General features: G+C 52.0%; 1 protein-coding gene across 1 annotated transcript; it reads left to right on the forward strand.

Moving 5' to 3' along the window:
• The first annotated feature begins 1,570 nt into the window (after positions 1–1,570).
• On the forward strand, positions 1,571–15,073 carry FRS3 (fibroblast growth factor receptor substrate 3). Its single transcript, XM_074528058.1, has 7 exons — positions 1,571–1,797; positions 4,903–5,020; positions 5,199–5,287; positions 6,478–6,664; positions 10,293–10,454; positions 11,334–11,485; positions 12,296–15,073. The coding sequence occupies exons 3-7, from the start codon at positions 5,222–5,224 to the stop codon at positions 13,160–13,162; spliced, it is 1,434 nt and encodes a 477-aa protein (XP_074384159.1). The 5' UTR covers positions 1,571–1,797; positions 4,903–5,020; positions 5,199–5,221; the 3' UTR covers positions 13,163–15,073.
• Positions 15,074–17,022: the final 1,949 nt, after the last annotated feature.

The following is a 17,022-nucleotide window of genomic DNA, read 5'->3' on the forward strand; positions in this document are numbered from 1 at the left end:
TCCTCTCCAGGCCTGGGAATCAACAGCACCTCAGGCCCTGAGAGATGGCAACAAAACTGATTTATTTAGGGGGAGCAAACTTGAGGTCAATGACTTCATGACCTGAAGCTGTAATTGGAATATTAACCCCCAATATGCAAATGAACCAAACTTATAAAAGTGTGAAAACCCCGTGACCCGTGGTCCATTTTTGGGTGGGCTTCATCTGCCCTAAATGCACCTGAAGGCCCTTCAATAAATAAATAAATAAATAAATAAATAAATAAATAAATAAATAAATAAATCTGCTTTTTATTTTATTTGATCTCTGTTATTAGGTAGCCTGGATAAGGAGCAACCTGGGACAGTGGAAATTGTCCCATTTAAAAAGGGATTTTTAAAGTTCCTTCCAACCCAAACCATTTGAGGATCCTGTGCACAATCCCCTGAGCAGGAGGAGGAGGAGGAGGAGGAGGAGGAGGAAGCACCTCCATGCTGCTCTCCTCCCCTCTGCAGGGTCCCTGTGAGGTCCCCAATGTCCCCACGCTGTCGTTCTGCTCCCTGCACCTTTATCTCGGCCCCGTTGCTGTTGGACTTTGTCCCCGCGGGTGGTGGCAGAGCCCCCCCCCGTCCCCTGCTGCCCCCACGCTCCTCCATCCGTCCCCAGGGAGGAAAAATTCCCGGGCAAAGTCCTCCCTGGGCACGGCGAGGGGGACAGAGGGGTCACCGGGGCTCTCCTGTGTCCCCTCGAAGGGCAGGACACGGCTCGGTGGCTCCGTGTGGCCGCAGTGTCCCCAAAGAGGGCGGGACACGCTTGGTGGCGCTGCCATGAGGAGCTGGCAGCTCCCCCGATGGCCCTCTAGAGTCTCTGTCTGCTCCAGACACCCCAAATCCCCCTCCAGGGACCCCCGAGGGCATCCTTCCATCCCAGAGCCCCCCAAATCCCCCTCCAGTGATCCCCCTCCAGCAACCCCCAAACCCAGACCCCCAAATCCTCCTGTGATGCCCCTCTCCTTCCCCAGACCCCCAAGCCCTCTCACTGACCCCAAAATCCTCCACTGACCCCCCCAAACCCTCCCCAGACCCCCAAAACCTTTCCACTGACCCTCCTCAGATCCTCTCCTTCCCCAGACCCCCAAGCCCTCTCACTGACCTCAAAATCCCCTTTTTCCCAGACCCCCAAACTCTCTTACTGATCCCCCAAACCCTTTGTGACAACCCCAAACCCTCAACTGACCCCCTAAACCCTCCACTGACCCCCAAACTCTCCCCAGACCCCCAAATCCTCTTCCCCAGACCCCCCCAAGCCTTCCACCGACCCCCAAACACTCCCAGTGACCCCCCAAAACCTTCCCCAGACCCCCAAACCCTCCACTGGCCTTCAAACCCTCTCAGTGACCCCCTCAAACCCTCCCCAGACCCCCAAAACCTTTCCACTGGCCCTCCTCAGATCCTCACCTTCCCCAAACCCCCCAAAATCCTTCCGGGACCCCCCAAACCCGCCCGTCCATCATCTCCACCATGACCACGCCCACAAGACCACGCCCACCCAAGCCACGCCCATCAGGCACCGCCCCCTCGGCGCGGCCGCTCCCCCTGGCGCCCCCTGGCGGCCGCGCGGCGCTGTCGCGGTGTCGCTGCTCCGGCGGGCCCGGCCCGGCCCCGATCGCTCCGGGCCCCACCGGGGACCCCCGGACCCGCCGGGCCGGGCAGGGCCAGGGCCGGGCCGGGGGCCCCGACGCGCTCCGGGCCCCGGGAAAGGCCGGGCCGGGGGCTCCGGGCCGCAGGTCCCGGACGGCGGAGCCGGGAGCGCCTCAGGTACCGAGCAGCGCCCGGAGCGAGCGGGGCCGCGGCATCGCCCCCGTCCCCCTCCCCTCGTGCCCTCCCCGGGCTGCCCCCGCCGCTCCTCGCAGCCAAATCCCCGGGAGCCCCCCGGGACTCGCCCCTTCTTCCTCAGGGCCCTCGTTCCCACGGGCTCTGCAGGCCCGTCCTTCTCCCTCCATCATTTTCCCCATCCCTTCATCCCCTTCCTCATCCCTCCATCCCCTTCCTTCTCCCTTCATACCCTTCCTCATCCCTCCATCCCCTTCCTCTTCCCTCCATCCCCTTCCTCATCCCTTCATCCCCTTCTCTCCGTCCCCTTCCTCCTCCCTCCATCCTTTTCCCCATCCCTGCATCCTTTCCTTGTCTCCCCGTCCCCTTCTCCCTCCCTGCAGCCCCTCCTCAATCCCCCCATCCCTCTCCTCTTTCCCCCATCCCCTTTTTGCCCCTCCTGCCCCCAGAGCTGCCCCCCTGCTCCCTCCTTTTCCCGGCTCTGTCCCTGCGTGTCCTGGAGGGGCTGGTGTGGGTCCAGCTGCTTTTCCACACCTGGTGTCCGTCTGTCCCTTTGCAGGGGGTGTCAGGGAGCCCCCCTGAGCCTTTGGGATTCGGGGAACCTTCTCCAGCTCTGGCTCTGAGGAGGGTGAAGGCACGAGGGGGTTTTGGGAGGATGGGAACAACCTGGGAATTTGGGAGAGGCTGCTCCAGGCAGGGCTGAGGAGGGTTTGGGTTGGGATGTGGGTGTCTGGATGGGGCTGGTGGCCTTAGAAAGGACCCTGTCCTGCTGTGGGGACACTGCTGGGCTCTTGGGGTGGTTTTAGGGCCTGGCTGGGCTCTGAACTGGCAAACAGGGCTGGGGAGGAGAGCTGGAAGTGCAGAGCAGGAGCCTGGGGAGTTGGGAATCTCTGTGGAAGGGATGCTGCTGAAATATTCACCTGCGAGGAGCAGGGGGAAGCACCCAGGGAGTGCTCAGGGAGCTCCTGCTGGCTTTTTGGTTCATTTGTTCTGTTTTCAGTGTAAAAACTGCCCTTGGTAAGCCACAGCACTTCAGGCTGACCCCTCACAGATGGGGTGGAGGGAGAGGAGTGAGGAAAGAGGAGAAAAGGCAGAATGTTTTCTCCTTGCTGTTATTCCTGAGGGAATTGCTGGGGTGGGAATGGGAGAGCCCAGGCAGAGAGGAGCCAGCCCCCAGCGCCCAGATGAGCTGGAGCAGGATCTGTGCTAAATTCCTCTGAGGGAATAAATAAATAAATCCCTCAGCTGGCTGGAGCAGGGTGTGGGGTGGCACAGGGGAAGGGCTGGTGCTGCTCTAGGGCTGGCAGGTGTGTGCAGGAGGGCACCTGGCACCGCCTTTGTTTGTTCTCAGCTCGCACAGAAAGAAACTTTTCCTTCTCTCCTGGGCACTTGGCAGGGTGTGGGGCACGGTGGGGAATTCTGCAAGGGCCGAGAGGTGCAGTGGGAGGTGATTTATGGAGCTGGTTTTGGTGTGTAGAAATGGAATGGGACCCTTGGGCAGCTCTGCCACTCTGTGAGCTGTGGGTTCATTGGGAGGAGGGGGAGGCAGAGCCTGGCAGAGGGAGAGGCTTGAAATGGAAAGAGATTTCCAATGGAAAGAGATTTCCAATGGAAAGAGATTTCCAATGGGAAGAAGCTCCAATGGAAAGAGGTTCCAATGGAAAGAGGTTCCAATGGAAAGAGGTTCCAATGGAAAGAGATTTCCAATGGAAAGAGATTTCCAATGGAAAGAGGTTCCAATGGAAAGAGATTTCCTATGGAAAGAGGTTTCCAATGGAAAGAGGTTCCAATGGAAAGAGGTTCCCAATGGGAAGAGGTTCCCAATGGAAAGAGGTTCCAATGGAAAGAGATTTCCAATGGAAAGAGGTTCCAATGGAAAGAGGTTCCAATGGAAAGAGATTTCCTATGGAAAGAGGTTTCCAATGGAAAGAGGGTCCCAATGGAAAGAGGGTCCCAATGGAAAGAGGTTCCCAATGGGAAGAGGGTCCCAATGGAAAGAGGTTCCCAAAGGAAAGAGGTTTCCAATGGAAAGAGGTTTCCAATGGAAAAAAGTTTCCAATGAAAGAGGTTTCCAGTAGAAAGAGGTTCCCAGTGGAAAGACATTTACAATGGAAGGAGGTTTCCAATAGAAGGAGGTTCCAAATGGAAAGAGGTTCCCAATTGGAAGGAGATTTCCAATGGGAAGAGGTTTCCAATGAAAAATAAGTTTTCAACGAAAGAGGTTTCCAGTAGAAAGACACTCTCAGTGGAAGGAGGTTCCCAAATGGAAAGGGGTTCCTAATGGAAAAAGGTTTCCAATAGAAAGATATTCCCAATAGATATTCCAATAGAAAGATAAAATGGAAAGAGATTTCCAATGGAAGGAGGTCCCAAATTGCCGTTTCCTGCCCTGGTGCCAGGCTGGGGATCCTGGTGGATCAGGTGGGGACACTGAGCTGCTCTCAGGGCACACCTGGCATCATCCACTGTCACCTGCCCAAGTTTCCATCAGGAATCGCAGAATTTCCCATTTCTCACTACAATTAAAAAAAAAAAAAAATCAACAGAAAAACCTAGGAGTATTTCTCACTGTGAGTGCCAAACACAGGAGTGTTCCTCCCTGCCTGATCCTTGCACTGACCGGGTCAGATATCAGAATTTTTGTGTTTTCTGGGTCAGATATCAGAGTTTTTGTGCTTTCTGTGTTTTTTTTTTCCTTCTCCTCCTCCAGAGCAGAGCAGCTGCTGTTCTCTGACCCTGAAGGACCTTCCCTGCTCTGAAGGCACCTTCACATTCCTCAGCAGCAGCTGCCTCACCACCCCTGGCTGCTCACTTTTATTTCCTTCACCCTGCTAAACCCCACTCCTCTCTAAGATCCCAAAGCCAAGAAATAAAATATCTCTTATTTAAATTTTTTTTAAAAATTATTTTTAGCTGCGTATTTTTCATTGGCCGCGCAGAGTTTTCTGTGTTGATATAAATGTAATTAATTCAACACAAAATGCACCTGCTTTCCCTGGGTTGTCTGAAGGGAAGTTCAGTCACTCTCCCACCCCCTGCTTTTTAATTTTCTCTGCTTTTATCATTGTTTAATTGTGTTCTCCTTGCCAGGTGGAAGATGGGATGTTTTAGGTGAAACCTGCTTGCCATGAAATCCCGAGGGAGATAGAGGGACTGCAGTGGGAACTCCTTCTCACTCCTCCACAACAAATCCAACAACTGCCTGATGGTGAGAATTGGCTTTAATTAACATTTGTGACGTTAATCAAGGAGCAGAGCAAAGAGTTGGAGCTCCAGCCCCGCTGGGACGGGGAGGGCACAGCCGGAGAGGTGGGATTGGGATTTGGGATTTGGGGTTTGGGATTTGGGATTATCTGATTGTGCCGCCTTTTGTGCCCTGTCCCCAGGGATTTCCTCTCTGCCTGGCGTCATGGGGAGCTGCTGCAGCTGTCTGTGCCCAGACAGCATCCCAGACAACCATCCCACCAAATTCAAGGTAAATTTGTGCCCTTCCCACCCCATCAGAGGGTCTGGGACATCTCGGGGGGGAGCAAACTCCTGCGCACCAACATTTGCAAATTCATCACTTCTTGCTTTGGGGTTTTTTTGTTTTATTTTTCCCCCTTTTCCTTAAGAAACTCCCACTGAAAATGTGATTGTGTTTGCTGCTAAACGGCCTGTGCTTGGGAAATGCAAGGAAATGCAAGGAGAGAAAAAGCTTTTATTGCTCAGGGCTGTGCTCCAGACAGGGCAGCTGAGCTGCCAAGGGCTGCCAGCTCCTGCCAGCCACGGATCCCTGCTGGCAGCTGGGGAAAAGGCAGCAGGAAATGGGGGAAATCCGTGGAATTGCAGGAAATGGGGGAAATCCTTGGAATTTTAGTGCCTGGGGCTGCCCAGGAACACCTGGGGGCCCTGTCCAGCTCTGGGTGCTCAGAGCAAGGGGGATGTGGAGGGGCTGGAGGGAAGGGAATGGGGCTGGAGCACCTGGAGAAGGGTCTGGAAAATCCTGAGGGAGCTGGGAAGGGGCTGAGCCTGGAGAAAAGGAGGTTTAGGGGCAATTTGGGATCTCATCCCAGGGAACAGGGACAGGAGGAGAGGGAATATCAGTGATGTTGAGAGACTGAGAGATGGTCACAAAATTATTGTGGACTAAAAATCCAAATTTATCGTGGACTACCTATGCTCATATACTATTTTGGGAAGGTTAGAAATGTTTTATTACAATGATTGGGTTAATCATCACATAAAGAAATTTAGTATTTTACAACATCTCTCGCTTGCAGAGATCTTGGTGTGATTTTCTTATCCAGCAAGTCAGCTTGGCTTAATCTTGCAAGCTTCAAAGCTGGTTGTTCTTGTAAAGGCATCCTGATGATCAAATCTCTTATGGTAACCAGATCCAAAGTGTTGTGTGTGTCCCAAAAAGGGGAGGATTGGGCTGGAAAGCAGCAGGAATTTCCTCATGGAAAGGGTGGTCATGCCTTGGAAGTGCCCAGGGAGTTCCCCACAACTTTCCCAATCATTGTTCTTGGGAAAGGCTGTTGAGAAGATCAGAAAAAAGAATGAAAAACAATTCTGATGTTAACCTGTTACTGTGAACACGCGGAGTGAGTTATGGAGATGACAAAAGGGTGGTTTGTTAATTAACCAAGGTTAATTTGTTAATGAGCACTGGTGTCCCTGCAGGTGACCAACGTGGACGACGAGGGGCACGAGCTGGGCTCGGGGGTGATGGAGCTGACGCGGCGGGAGCTGATCCTGCACTCGCACAAGCGCGACGCCGTGCGGTGGCCGTACCTGAGCCTGCGGCGCTACGGCTTCGACTCCAACCTGTTCTCCTTCGAGAGCGGCCGCCGCTGCCACACCGGCCAGGGTCAGTGCTGGGGAGCTCCCTGGGACAGGGACAGGGACAGGGACAGGGACAGGGACAGGGACAGGAGCAGAGCAGGAACAGGGGCTGGGACAGGGGGCTCCTACTCCAACCTGTTCTCCTTCGAGAGCGGCCGCCGCTGCCACACCGGCCAGGGTCAGTGCTGGGGGCTCCCTGGGACAGGGACAGGGACAGGGACAGGGACAGGGACAGGGACAGGGACAGGGATGGGGCAGGGGCTGAGACAGGGGAGCTCCCTGGGGACAGGGACAGGGCAGGGACAGGGACAGGGACAGGGACAGGGTGGCTTCAACTCCAACCTGTTCTCCTTCGAGAGCGGCCGCCGCTGCCACACCGGCCAGGGTCAGTGCTGGGACAGGGCACGGACAGGGACAGGGCAGGGACAGGGACAGGGACAGGGACAGGGACAGGGACAGGGCAGGGACAGGGACAGGGCAGGGACAGGGACAGGGCAGGGACAGGAGCAGAGCAGGAACAGGGGCTGGGACAGGGGGCTCCTACTCCAACCTGTTCTCCTTCGAGAGCGGCCGCCGCTGCCACACCGGCCAGGGTCAGTGCTGGGACAGGGCACGGACAGGGACAGGGCCTGGGGGCTCCCTGGGGACAGGGCAGGGACAGGGACAGGGCAGCGACAGGGACAGGACCTGGGGGCTCCCTGGGGACAGGGACAGTGCCTGGGGCAGTGCCTGGGACAGGGCAGGGACAGGGACAGGGCAGGGACTGGGGCTGGAACAGGGACAGGGGCTGGGACAGGGGCAGGGGCTGGGGGACTCCCTGGGGACAGGGATAGGGCAGGGACAGGGACAGGGGCAGGGGCTGGGACAGGGGGGCTTCAACTCCAACCTGTTCTCCTTCGAGAGCGGCCGCCGCTGCCACACCGGCCAGGGTCAGTGCTGGGGGCTCCCTGGGACAGGGACAGGGACAGGGACAGGGCAGTGACAGGGACAGGACCTGGGGGCTCCCTGGGGACAGGGACAGGGCAGGGACAGGGCCTGGGGGCTCCCTGGGGACAGGGACAGTGCCTGGGGCAGTGCCTGGGACAGGGACAGGGCAGGGACAGGGGCAGGGGCTGGGACAGGGGGGCTCCAACTCCAACCTGTTCTCCTTCGAGAGCGGCCGCCGCTGCCACACTGGCCAGGGTCAGTGCTGGGGAGCTCCTTGGGGACAGGGACAGGGCAGGGACAGGGACAGGGACAGGGACAGGGACGAGGGCTGGGACAGGGACAGGGGCTGGGACAGGGACAGGGGCTGGGACAGGGACAGGGACAAGGGCTGGAACAGGGACAGGGACAGGGACAGGGACAGGGCAGGGACAGGGACAGGGCAGTGCCTTGGGACAGGGACAGGGGAAGTGGCAGTGCCTGGCCAGGGTCAGTGCTCAGGCCAGGGGCAGGGCCTGGGGGCTCCCTGAGAGCAGCAATGCTGAGATTTCTCTCCCCTCGATGCCTAGAGAGGCTGCCTAGACAGAGTTAAAGGAGTAAAGTAGGACTTTGTTAAAACACAGTGACCTCTACTTATTAAAATATAGTGACAGAGCTGCTGGGGAAGGGCTGTCCCTGTCCCTTCACCTTGTCCCCCATCCTGCCTGCCCAAGGTGAATCTTCAAGGATACAGCACAAGAGCCTTGGCTCCTTCCAACATGGACTCAGAGTCGTGAATTTTCACACTTTTATAAGTTTTTCTCCATTTCCCTGTTGGGGTTAATTGTCCAGTTCCAGCTCCAGGTTGTGCAGTCCCATCCTCCCAGTTTGCTCTCCTCAGTTTGCTGGTTCTGTTCAGAGCTCTGATTTTGGAACTCTGTGACAGAAGAGAAGGTTTCCCACCACGTTTCCCTGATGCTGAGGGCATGGAGAGGGAAGTGACTCACCCAGGAGCTGGTGCCAAGTCACAGCAGCACTGGGAATAGTCTGGGAATTGAGGAATCACAGTTTTACACTGGTGCCTCCTGGTTCCTTCACCAGTCTGGCCCTGATGCTTTTTAAAAGACCCAAACATTTCCTTGGCATCTGCATCCCCTGGGAGAGAAGCAAAAGTTGTTTCCTCGTTCTGTTAATGCATTTGTAAACTCCAAAAGGGCGCCCGTGAGTGCTCAGGCTCTGTGTGAGTCTGCACTGGCATCTGCTGCTCTTTAATGTTTATTTCATTGGGTTTTCCTCTCCCAGCAGGGAATTTGTCCTTTGGTTTCTGCTTTGCCTTTTGCAGTGGTGAAAATTTAATCCAGGGATAGAAGTTGTGCCCTCTGCATGGTTTGGTTCTGTTCAGGCCCAGGCAGAGGGGATGAAGCAGAGCTCTCGCATCCTGCAGAGTTTTTATCGGGCAGAAATGAGAGGGGTGATGTGTTTTGTTGAATTTTCTCCCTTCTTTGAAGGATTTTATCCTGCTTATTAATTTGACCTGGAGCCTTCCTTGCTGATGATGCTGCCCACCTGATGCAAGGCAGATCGAGCTGGGTGTTTTTGGTGGAAAATGAGGATGTTTGGGAGCAGCCCTTGTTGCCAGGCTGCTCCTGTTGCCATGGCTGTGCTGTGTGTGTGTGTGCCAGCCTGGGATTGGCTCCTGGGCTGGGCAGCTCCTTCAATCCCAGAGATCTTTAAAAAACATTTTTATTTTATTTTATTTTTATTTTACTTTATATTTTATTTTATTTTATTTTATTTTATTGTATTTCATTTCATTTCATTTCATTTTTTATTTTATTTCATTTTTTATTTTACTTTATATTTTATTTTATTTTTTTATTTTATTTTATCTTATTTTTTATATTTTATTTTATTTCATTTTTATTTTATTTTATTTTATTTTTTATTTTACTTTATATTTTATTTTATTTTATTTTTTATTTTATTTCATTTTATTTTATTTTTTAAAATTTAATTTAATTTAATTTAATTTAATTTATTTATTTATTTATTTATTTTATCTTATTTTTTATATTTTATTTTTTATATTTTATTTTATTTTATTTTATTTATATTTTATTTTATTAATTTTATTTAATTTTTTATTTTATTTTTTATTTTACTTTATATTTTATTTTATTTTATTTTATTTTATTTCATTTCATTTCATTTTTATTTTATTTTATTTCATTTTTATTTTCTTTTTATTTTACTTTATATTTTATTTTATTTGTTTTAATTTATTTTATTTTACATTTCCATCCCTCCCTCCTGTGCACGGGGCCCAGCCCAGCTTTGAGGAGTCACTGCCTGGATTTTCCTTTGGGAAAGGATGGAGGGGGTTCAATGGGAGAGGGGAGCAGCTCCCCTGGCCCCCCACACCTGTGTGGGGTGAGATTCCACTGCACTGAGGGGATTAAAGCCAGCCTGGGCTTGTGGCAGGCTGGGAGTGGAACTGGATGATCTTTAAGGTTTCTCCCAACCCAAACCATTCTGTTTTCCATGATTTCTGCTGTTATTTCCTGAATAATCCACAGGGTTCTTGGTTGTGGCTTGATGGTGCTAAACAACAGCAGAATAAATCAGAATTCATTTAGAAATGGGAACAACACATCTTTTTAAAATTTTTAATTTTTTTTTTAATATTTTAAAATATTTTTAAAGCAGAATAATTCCCTTGCTGTTCTCACCCTCCTCTCTGTCCCTGGCAGGGATTTTTGCCTTCAAGTGCTCCAGAGCAGAGGAGATCTTCAACCTGCTGCAGGACCTGATGCAGTGCAACAGCATCAACGTGGTGGAGGAGCCCATGGTGGTCACCAGGAGCAGCCACCCCTCGGAGGGGGAGCTGGCCCACAGCCCCCAGGGCCCCCCCAGTAAGGGACAGCACAGGGACACAGGGCTGGTGTGGAAAGTCTGCTAAGGAAGGCAGGAACCTGCCTTGAAATGGAGAATTTAAACCCCCTTCCTCCTAATAATTGTAATTTTGAAATTAAGGGGTTCTCAAGGGGAAGATGTGTGATAGGAATAACAGTTATTAGGGAAAAAAAATTAAAAATAAAGTAAAAATGCAGTAATACAAAGCAGCCCTGACAGAATCAAAGCAGGAGCTGGGTGGTGGCACAGTCCCATTCCATGGTGGCAAGGGGACAGCACAGGGACACGGGGCTGGTGTGGAAAGTCTGCTAAGGAAGGCAGGAACCTGCCTTGAAATGGAGAATTTAAACCCCTTCCCTCCGAATAATTGTAATTTTGAAATTAAGGGGTTCTCAAGGGGAGATGTGTGATAGGAATAACAGTTCTTTGTTGGGGAAAAAAATAAAAATAAAATAAATTAATTATAATCCCTCCTGATTATTGCAGTCAAGGGGTTCTCAGGGGAAGATATGGGAGGAGGAATAACAGTTTTTTTAATTAGGGGAAAAATAAAAATAAAATAAAAATGCAGTAATACAAAGCAATCCTGACAGTCAGAATGTGGCCTGACACTCTGTAGGTCAGGGTGGTGGCACAGTCCCATTCCTTGGTGGCTCAGCCCTCCTGTGTTCTGCTGGAGCATTGGAATGGCTCAATTCCTGTCTCCATGAGAAATTCTTTAGATTTAAAGGAGGGCCTGGCCCTTCTGTGTGTACTCCAGCCTCCTAGAAAGGCTGGTTTTACCTTCCAGGGTGTCCACAAGAGCCCAGCTCCCTCTGGAAGTGTAATAATTCAATTTTGTACCAATGTCATGCTCCTCTGCCTTGATTCCCTCACAGGTCTGGGCTACACTGGGCTTCCCAATGGATTTCACAGCTTCCCTGGAGAATCCCTGTCCTGCCCTGCAGCCCAGCAGCCCTCAGTGAGCAGCCTGAGACATTCCTCTGTGGGGGAAGACTCTACCCATCCCCTGCTGGGGCCTGACGAGCAGGTAAACCCATCCTCAGCTCTGCTGGCTGCACTTCTGCGTTTCCCTCACCCAAAGCTCAGGGGATCCTCACACCTTGTCACTCTTTTTATTCTCTTCATTTCATTTTGCTCCTGGCGGCTCCTGCTCTTTGAGACTTCACTAGAAGCGGTGTTCTGTCAAAAAAAATCTGAGTTTTGTCCTCAGCTCATTGGTATTTGGGAGGCAGTGACCTGCCAGCTGTCACAAAAACAGCTAAATAAATTCATAAATGAAAGCTAAATGAATTCATAAATTCAGACTTAGAAGGCTTAATTTATTATTTTATGATATATATTATATTAAAACTATACTGAAAGAATAGAAGAAAGGATTTTATTAGAAGGTTAGCTAAGAATTGAAAAAGAATGATAGCAAAGGCTTGTGACTCACTGAGTCTGGACAGCTGGACTGTGATTGGCTATTAATTAGAAATAATTAATATGGACTAATCAAAGATGTACTTGTTGCATTCTACAGCAGTAGATAATTATGGTTTACATTTTGTTTCTGAGGCTTCTCAGGAAAGGATTTTTCATAAAACATGTCTGTGACAGGGAAATTCCTGCAGCTGTCCATCCATGAGGACGCACAGTGAGATTGTGCCGCTGCGCTCTCATCCCAGCCCACAAAACCCAAACCAACTTCTACATTTTACCTCCCAAAACCTCCCCAAAACTTCCAAAATCCTTTCTCCTCTGAGGAATCCCCCTCTCCTGGTGGTTTCTCAGCTGCTTTGCCCTGGCCTGTGCTGTCTCCTCCTTTCACTGTCCCTCTGCTTCTCTCTCCTTGCAGTCCCACACCTACGTCAACACCGGCGAGCCGGAGCCGAGGGGCCGCCACTGTTTGCACCCCCTGCCTGAAGCCCACCCTCCTTTCCCCCCTAGGAACCACAGCTGCTCCCTGGAAGACCGAAACCCCCAGGTCTTCCTGCAGCCAGGGGAGGTGAAATTCGTGCTGGCTCCCACCTCGGGTTACCGCCGGCTGTGCCGGCAGCCCCGGCCATGCCGGCCTCACCTCTGCGCCCCCAACAACAACAACAACGAGTGCCAGCAGGGCTGTCCGTCCCCACAGTGTGTCTATGAGAACCTCAACGGGCTGGTGGTGCCCAGCAGCTCGTCCCTGTGCCGGGCTGGCCGCTCCAAGGCGTCCCGGGAGGACGGCGGCTGCTCCCAGCGCCGCTCGGCGCTGCTGCACTACGAGAACCTGCCGGCGCTGCCGCCGGTGTGGGAGCTGCAGCCGGCCCAGCACAGGGATGAGGACGCCGGCATGGCGCCCACGCCGTCCCCAAACGGCTTCTCTGAGGCTGGAGAGGAGGAGCCCCTGCAGAACCCCGCGGGCTCGGAGCCGCGCCGCGCTTTCCTGCCCAGGCCCCGGCGCAGCCGCCTGCCCAACGTCTTCAGCTTCGACTTCCCCCGGCCCTGCCCGGAGCCGCCGCGGCAGCTCAACTACATCCAGGTGGAGCTGGAGCCCGAGGCCTGCAAGGGACAGCAGGAGCCCAGGGTGGCGGCCCCTGGCAGCCCCGGTGCCCGCCGCACCGACTCCTACGCCGTCATCGACCTCAAGAAGACGGCGGCCATGTCCAGCCTGCAGCGGGCCCTGCCCAGGGACGATGGCACCTCGAGGAAAACTCGCCACAACAGCACTGACCTGCCCCTCTGAGGGCCCCAAGTGCCAGCCCCGTGTCGTGGCTTTGGTCCCTGCCCCTCGTTGTGTCCTGTCCCCCCTGAGTGTGGCTCCCTCTCTCGCCATTGCCATCGCCGGGGCCCAGCGGGGCTCCTGCAGCTGCTGCTCTTGAGGCTCTGTCTGTCTGTCTGTCTGTCCTCCCCTCTCTGTGTGTTGCTCGTTTTTCAAGCCTTGTGGGATGTGTGGTGGTTTTTCAAGCCTTGTGGGATGTGTGGTGGTTTTTCAAGCCTTGTGGGACGTGTGGTGACTCTGAGGGTGGAATGGCGGTGGCACAGCCTGGGCTGGGGCAGGGCACAGGCAGCTGGGCAGTGCCTGGGGCAGTGCTCCCAAAACTGAGCTGCTCCAGGAGCTCTGCGCAAATGGAGCCTGTTCCTCGTGGATTTCACACCTCCAGGAGAGCTCTGTGGTGAGGCCACTCCAGAGCTGGGCTTTGCCTTGTGCTCCCACTGGTGCCTGGAGATGAGGAGTTCACGCCGTGGCCTTTCCCCCCTCAGCTCGCTGCTCGTTCCTGAAGCTTTTTATCCTTCTGTCCCTGTCTCAGATCCAATTTCAATTGGGCAGCTGCAATGAAACCAGGAGGACACAGAGCCATGGGCACACACTGTGATCACAGAAACCTGATTGCCTAAATCCTTAAATTCCCTCCCCTGCTTTAGAAGAGGAGGGAAAGGCCACAACCATGAGGGAGACTGAAAGTTTGGTCTAGAAAACTTCACTTGTGCCATACCCTGCTTTGTTTTTTGTTTTTTTTTTTTTTTACCAGGGTTCTATTTGGCAGCTGCTGAGAAGTGCTGTGGGTTTATTTATTTGTTTACTTATTTATTTATGAGCTGCTCCTTTGCATCCCAGTTCGTTGCCAAACTGGTGCCAGTCTGCAGCCTGTGCTCGCCGGGGCTCGCTCCTGCTTGGGAGGGCAGGTCCCAAAAGAGCTTGGTGGCTTTGCTGAGCCACCAACTGGGGGAAAACCACAGCGGAGAGGAGCAGCTGGGCATGCAGAATGTGTGAACTGGGGGGGCTGAGTGTCGGGGGGTGGGTGGGAAATGGAATGGGAGCCGTGGGAGTGGGAGCGGAGCCGCCAGGCAGCCGAGCTTGGAGCGGCATCAAAGCGACACCCACGGGCCCGGCTGGGGCTGGGAGCAGCCCAGCTCGGTGGCACGAGGGGATGAGCACTTTGTTCTCTCAGCTGTGGGCCTGGCAGGGCTCAGGTTCCGGGTACATTCGTGGCCTTTTGCTGTGGATTTCTGTCCCGATGCCGGGGTGGCGCTGGGCTGCCCCGCGATGTCCCCTCGTCCCTCCCCGTGGGACACGTGGCACCTCGGCCTTTCCCTGGATTTCTGTGCCTGTTCTGATGGAGAGCGGTGCTCTGGGGTGCTCTGGGATGCTCTGGGATGCTCTGGGATCCTCTGGGATTCTCTGGGGTGCTCCAGAATCCTTTAGGAGGCTCTGGGATCTTCTGGGATGCCCTGGGATCCTCTGGGATGCTCTGGGATCCTCTGGGATGCTCTGGGATCATCTGGGATGCTCTGGGACCCTGTAGGAGGCTCTGGGATCCTCTGGGATGCTCTGAGATGCTCTGGGATTTTCTGGGATGTTCTGGGATCCTCTGGGTTGCTCTGGAGTGCTCTGGGATGCTCTAGGATTCTCTGAGGTTCTCTGGGATGCTCTGGAATGCTGTGGGATCCTCTGGCGTGCTCTGGGATTCTCTGGGATGCTCTGGGACCCTTTAGGATGCTCTGTGATCCTTTAAGATTCTCTGGGATTCTCTGGGGTGCTCTGGGATCCTCTGGGATGCTCTGGGATCCTTTAGGATTCTCTGGGGTCCTTTAGGATGCTCTGGGATCCTCTGGGATTCTCTGGGATGCTCTGGGACCCTTTGAGATTCTCTGGGATGCTCTGGGATCCTTTAGGATGCTCTGGGATCCTTTAGGATTCTCTGGGATGCTCTGGGATCCTCTGGGATGCTCTGGGACCCTTTAGGAAGCTCTGGGGTGCCCTGGACCCGCCCTCCGTGCCAGCTGTGCCCGTGTTCCTGCTGGGACAGGGGCTGGCTGCAGTGCCAGCCCTCGTGTCCCCCTTGTCCTTGTCCCTCTGTTGAGCCCCATGGGAGAGGAAGGAGCCCCATCCCCCAGCTCCAGCTCCAGGCCTTGCAAATTCACAAGTTCTGCCTTTTTTTATTTTGTTTTTTTGGTGCTGTCCTGTCCTGTTGAGCCGTGACCCTGTTGGGGACAAGGCCAGGTGTCCCCAGTGCCATGTTTGTGTCGCAGAACGTGCAGTCCTTGGCTTGCTGTTGCACTGTCAGTTCCAAGTGTGCCACCTGCTTCAATCCACTGGTTTTTCTTTTCATTTTGGAGGTCCTTGTGCTCGTCTTCCATTCTTTCATCTGTCCCTTGTGCCACCTGTAACTGAAAGGAGACCCAAGTAATATATTTTTATATGTATAACAAATGACTTTATTTGAAGGGAAAAAAAAAAACAAAATAAAAAACAGCCCCCAACCCCAAGTAATGTATCCTCCTAAATCCAGCTTTCATTTAGGGAAGTGAGAGAAGAAATTGTTTATATCTATCTATCTATATAAATATATATATATACATATATATATATAAAAGTTAACTGCGTTAAGCTTTAAATAAAGTATTTAAATAAAGAATTTCTAAGCTGTCTGTGTCGCCCTGTGGGACAGCACAACTCCCTCTGGAGCCTCTGTAGGAACGCTTCTTTTTTCTACCTTTTCCACCCTTTTTCTACTCTGTCAAGGTCGGGATTGAAGATGATGTTTTGTGTTCCGGTCAAACGCAGAAAATCCAAAATTTTCAGCATCCACAACTCCAGCACTGGGGTTCCTTAAAAAATCTGGCAAAATCTCATTTTGGTGGCTCCGCCAGAGCTTTGTGTTGGGAAATCGCTTCTTTTTAAAATTTTAAAAGTTTAATAGTAATAAAATGGTTATAAAAATAGTAATACAGTTGGAGTAATAATAATTTGGACAATTTGGATTGGGACAATATGAGACAATAAAAACAAAAAGTTATGGACAGGCTGGGTATACCTTTTTGTGGGCAAAATAAACCCGAAAAAGGACCCACATTAACAAAGGATTAACCCTTAAAAACAACAGCCTGTTGCATATTCATACACCTCATCCATGATGCATAAATTGCATTCAAACACAGGATTCTGTCTGGTCAGTGCCAACTTCTTCCTCCTAATCCTCTGAGGTGGAAAGAAATTAATTTCTTCTGATAATGGGGCAATAAATTCCTTTTCTCTGAAAGATTCAGGTGTCCTGTGGCTGATAATCTCACTGCAAGTCCTTTCTTTTAAAAAAGCATCCTACATAGCATAGTTTCTATTTTAACTTTTTTTATATAACCTAAAACTAATATTTAACACACTACTTAAGAGAATTAATACAGCATCACTTTCTAACACAACACATATAATATTAATTTGAATATTTGCCAAAAGCCAATTATAAAATATGCATTTTTCACATCTAAACCTATATTTAACACACTACTTAAGAGAATCAAACCAGCATAACTTCCTAACGCAACACATACAATATTCATTTGAATATTTGCGAGAAGCCAATGATGAAATACGCATTTTTCACAGGATTCTCCCGGGGTGTTCGGGGCTGTCCCCACACTTTTGGGACTCTCCCTGAGCAGTGTCGCAGCTTCCTCTAGTGGCCGTGGGGGAAACGATACCAGAGGAGGGTCGGAATTCCAGTCCGTGCTCCCTCATCCCTTCAGTTCTGTGATTTGGGCTCTGTTTTTCCCTGTGGTTGTTTTATTCTGGTTAGGAATCTTCCCCCAGTCTGCTGTGTCCTT

This window comes from Zonotrichia albicollis, chromosome 28, assembly GCF_047830755.1.
Source record: "Zonotrichia albicollis isolate bZonAlb1 chromosome 28, bZonAlb1.hap1, whole genome shotgun sequence".
Taxonomy (NCBI): domain Eukaryota; kingdom Metazoa; phylum Chordata; class Aves; order Passeriformes; family Passerellidae; genus Zonotrichia; species Zonotrichia albicollis.

What these genes read in the sequence shown, in the direction of transcription:
- FRS3 (XM_074528058.1), top strand. Translation starts at nt 5,222, where the DNA reads ATGGGGAGCTGCTGCAGCTGTCTGTGCCCAGACAGCATCCCAGACAAC. An exon ending in ACCATCCCACCAAATTCAAG is followed by an intron (nt 5,288 to 6,477) that starts GTAAATTTGTGC and finishes GTGTCCCTGCAG; the next exon opens with GTGACCAACGTGGACGACGA. An exon ending in TGCTGGGGCCTGACGAGCAG is followed by an intron (nt 11,486 to 12,295) that starts GTAAACCCATCC and finishes CTCTCCTTGCAG; the next exon opens with TCCCACACCTACGTCAACAC.